This window comes from Mirounga leonina, unplaced genomic scaffold (genome assembly GCF_011800145.1).
Source record: "Mirounga leonina isolate KUSES-001 unplaced genomic scaffold, KU_Mleo_1.0 Mir_128, whole genome shotgun sequence".
Classification (NCBI taxonomy): Eukaryota; Metazoa; Chordata; class Mammalia; order Carnivora; family Phocidae; genus Mirounga; species Mirounga leonina.
The window spans coordinates 14,665,362-14,673,638 of record NW_023270320.1 but is presented as its reverse complement, the minus strand read 5'-3'; the positions used below and the strand labels follow the sequence as shown (position 1 = coordinate 14,673,638).

At 39.7% G+C, this 8,277-nt stretch overlaps 1 protein-coding gene across 1 annotated transcript; it reads right to left on the bottom strand.

The window, feature by feature from the left end:
* Positions 1-4,760: 4,760 nt before the first annotated feature.
* LOC118009846 (PEST proteolytic signal-containing nuclear protein-like) lies at positions 4,761-5,317 on the bottom strand. The gene is made up of 2 exons (XM_035003858.1): positions 4,958-5,317; positions 4,761-4,892 (listed from the first exon to the last, which is right to left on the bottom strand). Exons 1-2 carry the CDS (start codon positions 5,240-5,242, stop codon positions 4,761-4,763), a joined length of 417 nt encoding a protein of 138 aa, XP_034859749.1. The 5' UTR covers positions 5,243-5,317.
* Between the last annotated feature and the right edge of the window lie 2,960 nt (positions 5,318-8,277).

The following is an 8,277-nucleotide window of genomic DNA, read 5'->3' as shown; positions in this document are numbered from 1 at the left end:
CACTAGGTAATATTTTGAATTGTTACATTAACAATTATAATACGGTCACAGCTCTACACCATAGAAGCTACCCGCTAAAAAGAATAAGGTTTTCGTATTAACAAACTATATCCCTAGTTTCTTAGGGGGTCTTCATTGGAAAACATGGGCTTTTGGTCACACAAAACACAGTGGGGGAAAAGGTGAATGATAACACGTGACATTATAAAGTGTTTTAAATGCATATCTTATTAGTGTCCATCACAAACAATTTTTAAAAACACAGTGAGTTAAATCCAAATGAGAAGAAATTAAATAACAAAGGGGGGAGATTAATGAAATCGAAAATATAAAGCAAAGAAAATCAACAATGCCAAAAGTTGGTTTTTTGAAAGATATTTAAAGGTGATAGATATTTAGCACAACTGATAAGAAAAAGAGATAAGACATGATGAATATTGGAAATAAAAAAGGACATCACTGTAGATTAAAGAGATGTTAAAAAGCTGATGAACATCTTTTTTTGTTGGGGCGCCTGGCTGGCTCCGTCAGTAGAGCATAGAACTCTTGATCTTGGGTCATGAGTTTGAGCGCCACATTGGGTATAGAGATTATAAATAAACAAACTTAAAAAAAGCTGATAAAATACTATGAACAGCACTATATTAACAAAGTTACAATTTAGACAAAATGTACACATCCAAAGAAAAACACAATTTAATAAGCTGGCAGAAAATTACATTTAAAATTTCAAATATGTATCTATCTGCAATTTAAAACTCTCTCACAAAGATGAGACGTTAGATATTAGATGGCCCTGCTAGTAAATTCATCTAAACATACTTAGGGAAGGGATCATACCAGTCTTAACAAACTCTTCCACAGAATATAAGAGTAGAAACACTTCTTGACTCATTTGATGAGGCCAACATAACCTAACAGTGACATTACAGAAAGGAAACTTACACGGCAGGAGCTCTCATGAGCATTGATACTAAAATCCTAAACAATATGTTAGCCTAGACCTCTTCATAGAAAACTATAAATCATTTTTATGAAAATTAAAGCAGTCCTAAATAAATGAATAAACCATATGCACCGGTTGGAAAATTTGATATGATAAAAATGCAAATTCTCTCACAAATAGATATATAGATCCAATGAAATATCAATCAAAATCCCAGAAGTTTTACTTTTGTGAAAAGTGACAAACTTATTCTAAAGTTTGTATGAAAATGCACCTGCATTTGGAATGGAATAGCCAAGACCACTTTGAAGAACAAAGCCGAAGGACTTGCACCACCAAATGTCACCACTTGCTATAAAGCCGCAGTAATGAAGACAATGTGATGTTGGCACAGGGTAGGTAAACGGACTGGTGGAACCCAGTAGAGAAACCAGAAGTAGACTCACAACAAATGCAGCTACCTGACTTAGGAGAAAGAGGACTCTGCAGTGTGACGGAGAAATGATGGATTTTTCAGTAAATTGGGCCAAATGAATATCCATATGCAAAAGCTATAGTCTGATTGCCGCCTCACATCATAAGCAAAAATCAAGTCTAGAAGATTTCAGATTTAGATCTCTAGATGGGAGAATATCTTGATAAACTTAGGGCCAGCAGATTTCTCAACGGGGCATAAAAGCATTGACCATAAAGAAAAAAAATGAAAGCATTAGACATCATTAAAATTAAGAACTTGTGTCTATCAAAAAATAACACTGGGAGTGAAAAGGCAAGACACAGAATGAGACAAATGTACACATACGCGTGTGTACGTGTACAAAATTTACTATATAAAGGGTATATAACTCCTAATAGATAGATAAATCCTAAAGTCAATAGAAAAAATGAGCAAAAAACTTGAATGAACACCTCACAAAAGAAAAAAAATAAACATGAAAAGTTTGTCAACATCACTTGTCACTAGGGAACATAAATTAAAACCCCAATGAGATATCACTGCACATCCTCCAAAAAGGCGGATTAATATGAAAAATTATAAAATGAATATGAAAAAGGATTAATATGAAAAATAACCACACTGCCAAGTGTTGGTGTGAAGGAAAACCCATTCATTGCCTCGGGGAATGTAAGTCAGCACTATTTTAGTAAATTGCTTGGTAGTATCTACTAAAGCTAGGGACATTTATACCCCTGTGTCCCAGTAATTTCACTCCTAGCTATACATCCTACAGTAACGTATGCCCGCAGTTACCAAAACACACATACAAATGTTTAGAGCAGCACTGTTCTTAATAGCCAAACAATGAGAACAATCTAATGTCGGTCAAAGTAAAATGGGTAAATTGGAATAGATACAGCAATGAGAACAGCCAATAATTGTTACATTGACACAGTTCAACCTTACAAACATATATTGAGCAAAAGAAGCCAGATACAAAAGAGTTCATACTGTATGATTCCATGTCTACAGAATTGGAAAACAGAAAAAACGAATCAGAGGTGACAGAAGGCCGGGGGGCAGGGAGTGAGTGGGACAGGGTCTGGAGAGGCTTATGGGCGGTGCTGGTGATGGTCTGTTTCTTGATGGTGACAGTGACAGTAGTATGTTCATTTTGAAAATTGATCAAGCGACACACTTAAGGCGTGTGCACTCATTTGTGTATTTCAATACAAAGTTTAGTTCAAAAGTACATATCCTATTGATAGTAGACTTTACAAAACCACACAACTTTACAGTCTGAGGGACTCTTAGCTTTGGGGGTCAAAGAGGAATGACTGACTCACCCTTGATGAGGAGGTGACTAGAAATATGGCTGGGAGGGTAAATTCGGGCCACACTCTGATGTTCTCTCAATGCAAGGCCAAGGGCTTGAGAATTTATTCAGTGGACCAGACACAGTGAGTGGAGGTCAAGGGCGACACTATGACCAGATTCGTGTTCATAGAAAAATTCTTATGGCAACATATGAAATAAATTGGAAGTGGGGGAGAGAAGACACAGGGAGACTAGTGAAGACACTGTCAAAATGTTGAGGGAAAAAAATGAAAGTTTGAGATGGCAAAGCATTTGAACGTGTGTTTTGCCCCTGCCCATCCCTGTCTGCTTCTTTTTGTCGATCTGTTGAGTAAACAAGTGCAGATTCTGAAAACACTGCTTCTGCCTGGAAAGTCACCATTCTTGCATCCCAGGAGCATCTTCAGTGCTGATGGCTTGCAGGAGAGGGCCAAGTCCCTGGAGGAACGGCTGTCAAACCATTTTAATTCTGAAGACTACTGGGTGGTAGTTCTTGTCATGCTTCATCCCTCAGGGCACATTCAAGCATGGAATTTCCTGTGAAGTTAAAAGAAGAGTTATGTCATCTATTGAAAAATCACAGGACAGAGCCTGCAAGCAGCACAGATCTGAAGACTACAAAGGTGGATCAACCTTTTTTTGATACCACCTTCTTTTTTTTTTCTTTTTACCATTTCTGAGTTTTTATTATCGGTAACCTTTGGACACTAATCATATGAAGCTACAAAATTAGCAAATGTCTCGAAATCTGTATATAATACATAAATTACCTCTAATTTCAAACTCTCAATGAGTGTACCACTCAATCATAAAAAAAAAGTGGTAGTCTTATACCATTATACCATTCTTTAGATTTTTTTTTTTTTTATTTGAGAGAGAGAATGAGAGGGGGGAGGTCAGAGGGAGAAGCAGGATCCCCATGGAGCAGGGAGCCCGACGCAGGACTCGATCCCAAGACTCCGGGATCATGACCTGAGCCGAAGGCAGTCGCTTAACCAACTGAGCCACCCAGGCGCCCTTTAAAAGATTTTATTTATTTATTTGAGACAAGAGAATGAGAGACAGAGAGCATGAGAGGGAGGAGGGTCAGAGGGAGAAGCAGACTCCCTGCCGAGCAGGGAGCCCGATGCGGGACTCGATCCCGGGACTCCAGGATCATGACCTGAGCCGAAGGCAGTCGCCCAACCAACTGAGCCACCCAGGCGCCCCATGACTTGCATTTTAAAGGCTCATTCTGTCCTCTCTGTGGAGAATAGACTGTAGGAGGTCCGGGGAAGCAGGGAGGTCAGTGAAGAGGCTGCTGGTACAGTGAGTTCCTAGAGTAGGGATGGTGTGGCCAGCGGAGAAGCAGTGGAGTTGGTGAGAGTGATTGGATTCTAACCTGTTTAGAAGGTGGAGCTGACATGCTATTCTGATGGATTAGATGTAGGGGTGAGAGGAGAGGACAAAGGTGATCCAAATTTTTGGCCTGAGTGACTAGAAGTGTGGAGTGACCATTACCTGAGAGATGTGGAAGATTGTGAGAGAAGCATGTTTGGTTTTGTTCATCTTAAGTTTGAGACCTGTAAATGGATTTCCATTTGTGAGTCTGGACTTGTGGGAACTCCCTGTGACCCTTGACTGATACAACTAGTGGTGGATGGGTATGAGCACTTTGTTCTTAGACCTCGTCTCACTTTGGGCTGCATAACAAAATACCATGTTTTTTTTTTTTTTTTAAAGATTTTATTTATTTGAGAGAGAGAGAATGAGAGAGAGAGCCTGAGAGGGGGAGGGTCGGAGGGAGAAGCAGACTCCCTGCTGAGCAGGGAGCCCAATGCGGGACTTGATCCCGGGACTCCAGGATCATGACCTGAGCCGAAGGCAGTCGCTTAACCAACTGAGCCACCCAGGCACCCCACCATTCTCTAAAAAAGGAAACTGTTTCTTTTAACTTTACATCCACCCCCACACCCCAATTTCAAAACACATCATTTAATTGTCTTGGTCATGGACATTTCCAAGATGAGATTTTATATTTCACTCCCAGAGCTTCTGTTGATCAGAAAAACCATGCTTTCCTTTATTGAAGGAGTTTGGGCCTGCTGATGTTGGTGTAGCCCTTCCAATATTCTTCATTCTCATCTTTGCTTCTGGAGGCATTTCCTCTGGCTACTATCTTCATCTTCATTAAAAGCTGCTGCTACTGAAAGGGTTTTTGGAGCAAGCGTTGGTACAGTTTCTTTAGGCTTACTTGATCCAAGTTTGATGGATATGGGTGAGGCGTGCTTTGTCATCTGACTACCTATGGCAAATCCTAACTTGGAGATCTTTACAGGCTTTGCTGGGAGGTCTGCAGCTTCTTCTTCAGCTGATCGTGTCTCAGCACTGTGACTGGAATTTTCCCTTCCATTACTGAAAGAAACAGTCTTAGTTTTCACAGGTTTTTCTGCTTCTTCTGCATCCTCTGATGGCTCCAGCTCGCTGTGTTTTTTCAGGCTTCTCCTCTCCCTTCTTCCCATCCGCCATTTTCCCTGCCGTGGCCTGATAAGAACTTCTTTTATTTGGAGAATGCAGTCTGATGCTAGGTTAGATTGGAAATTCTAAACAGTAACAGGAGACAAGTATAGGGAATGATTTAGCCAGTTTATGGTTTTATACGTAACAAGAATATTCCTTTAGCTCCATGGACGCAAGAAATTCTCCCCCACACCCCCCCACCCAGTTTTTAAACAAGGTATACATTTACAAGGATCCAGCAAAGAGACAAGAAAACCTCCCCCACCCCTTACCTTTTGTCTCTTTCTATATATAGTATATGAGGTGGGGGTATATGAGGAAAGAGTTAACCCAGCAGACCTGAACTTCTATCCTTGGAAAGGCCCAGCTGCAAGATTAGTCCTTGGCTGGCATCTGGGAATTTATATTTCAGGAGTGTTCCCACCAGTAAGTGAGCAGAGGGGCTCACTGTGTCTAAACTGTACAAACAATATGGTGTATACTTATATTAGGTTCTACAGAGAAACAAAAGCAATAGGAGATATATAGATAGATAGATAGATATGATAGAGACAGAGAAAGAGAGAGAAGAAAGATTCATTTTTTCATTTTAAGGAATTGACTCACATGATTATAGAAGCTGGCAAGTCCAAAATTTGCAGATCTGCGGGTAGACCATTAGGCTTGAGATCCAGGAAGAGCCAATGTTGCAATTCAAGTCCAAAGGTCATCTGCTGGCAGAATTTCTTTTTGCTTGGGAGCAGGCAGTCTTTTGTTTTTGTCCTTTGCCCTGGCCTTCAACTGATTAGACAAGGCCCGCCAACATTATGGGGAATAAATCTGCTTTACTCAAAGTCCACCAGTTTAAATGTAAATCTCATCCAAAACACTTTCACAGAAACATCAAATGTTTGACCAACTATCTGGGCACTATGGCCCAGTCACGTTGACACATAAAATTAATCATCACAATGCTGAACGCCTGCTAGTTCTTTCTGGCAGCCTGGATATATGGTACATGCCAGGCAAAGTTTGCCTCTGTGATCAGCTTTCAATAAAACCCTTGGGCATTAAGTCTCTAATGAGCTTCCTTGATAGACAACATTTTACAAATGTTGTCACAATTTGCTGAAGGAATTAAGTGCATTCTGCACAAATCCAGTGGGAGAGGACCCTTGGAAACCTGCATCTGGTCTCCCACAGACTTCATCTCACATGCCTTTTCCCTTGGCTAATTGTGCTTTACATCCTTTTGCTGTAATAAATCATAGTTGTCAATGTGGCTAGATGTTGAATCCTGTGGGTCTCTCTAGTGAATCATCCAACCTAAGGGTGATCTTGGGAACCCCAAACCCAGGATATTACAAGAGCCCATCTTATTCTATTCTTCTCTTGAAATAGATCAAATGGCATGACAAAAGTAAATCACAGATTGTATCAAAAGGACAATATAATGAATGACATAAAAATAGTTCAGGAGGAGCTAGTGATTATATAGTACTTTAGAATTATGAAGGGCTACACAAATACTAAGTAACAATAATAAGACAAATTGTACATTTCCGTTAATTCCAAAGGACATTTCCACAGATTTTCACAGAAAATAAACTTAATTATGTATGTCCAACAAGAACTGTTATAAACCTTTTAAATAGTCCTAGAATATTTTTAGTGAGAAGGAGAAGTGCAGAGATCCATTAACCAAAGGGAAAAATGTTTGGGGACTGTTAAGTGAAATTTCAAGCCTAATTGGTTTTGAAATCAGTTTATTAGAATTATAGGGAAATTTTCATATATAATGATCTCTGGGTTTTGCTTAATAGTCATACTAATTAACTTCTCAACTTCAATAAAAGTGCAGGAAATTTACCTATGTTCAGTACTTGACAAATAAATCATGGTAATTACATATTCACATGGCCAATGATAATTCTTCCAACTCAGTCTAATAAGCAAAGGTTCTTCAAGATAATTTTTATTTCTTTTAAAAAGCCACATGTACAAAATGATTCCTACTGGTCAGGAGTTTTGAGGCTCCATGCTGATATCCAAACAAGAGTTTCCTAAATCTTCAGGTCAGTAGTAACATCCTGTACAGTTTTAGTAAGATGTGTATTTCCAGGGTGCTATGACGTATCCAGATAATGATCTCTGGGGGTTTGAAGGTGTTAGATGACAGTACTGGGATTTTTAAATTTCAGGTCCCCCTTGATTCCTGTTGCTGCATGGAGAACAAGAGAATATATCAAAATCCCAGAAAGTCCACAGAAGATGATTTATCAAAAGCCTGATACCCAAGAAGTAATTAAAACCGGGTACCACGCAAATTTTGTCCAACTTCCGTATCACAAACTAGGCTGGCATTTAATCACTTGACATAAATAATCTCATCTAAAACAGTGATCCTGAGCATGTGATTCTCAGATCAGCATCACCTGGAAACTTGGTTAAAATGTGGATCATCCAACAACAGCAAAAAACCCAAACAACCCAATTCAAAAATAGGCATAGGATTTGCATCGACATTTCTCAAAAAAATATATATAGATACATATTTTATATGCTGTATATAAAATATATATCATATATTATATATATGTATATATATTGAAGGCCAATAAACACATGAAGAGGTATCCAACATCACCAGCTGTAGTGTAAGGGCCTGACATTAGGCCTTGAAGACTGAGGTACCCATTTCAAAAGACACCCATCTTTTTTTTTTTTTGAAGATTTATTTATTTATTTGAGAGGGAGAGAGCAGGGCAGGGAGGCACAGAAGGAGAGGGAGAGAGAGAGAGCCTCAAGCAGACTCCCCGCTGAGCATAGAGCCCGACGTGGGGCTCCCATCTCATGACCCTGAGATCACGACCTGAGCCAAAACCAAGAGTGGGACACTTAACTGACTGTGCCACCCAGGCACGCCTCAAAAGACACCCATCTTAAATAATATTGCCAGCTCTAGGACACAGTTATAGCAAACCAACCGGATAAGGAACGAGGCCGCATCCTCCCACGAAGTGCCCCTTTTAGAAAGCCCTGGCAACCCAGAACACTG

Bases quoted from the DNA above. Each gene is read 5' to 3' on its own strand.
- LOC118009846 (XM_035003858.1), bottom strand. From the start codon at position 5,242: ATGGGAAGAAGGGAGAGGAGAAGCCTGAAAAAACACAGCGAGCTGGAG. The intron at 4,893-4,957 runs GTACCAACGCTT...TGAAGATAGTAG, and splicing joins CAAGTAAGCCTAAAGAAACT to CCAGAGGAAATGCCTCCAGA.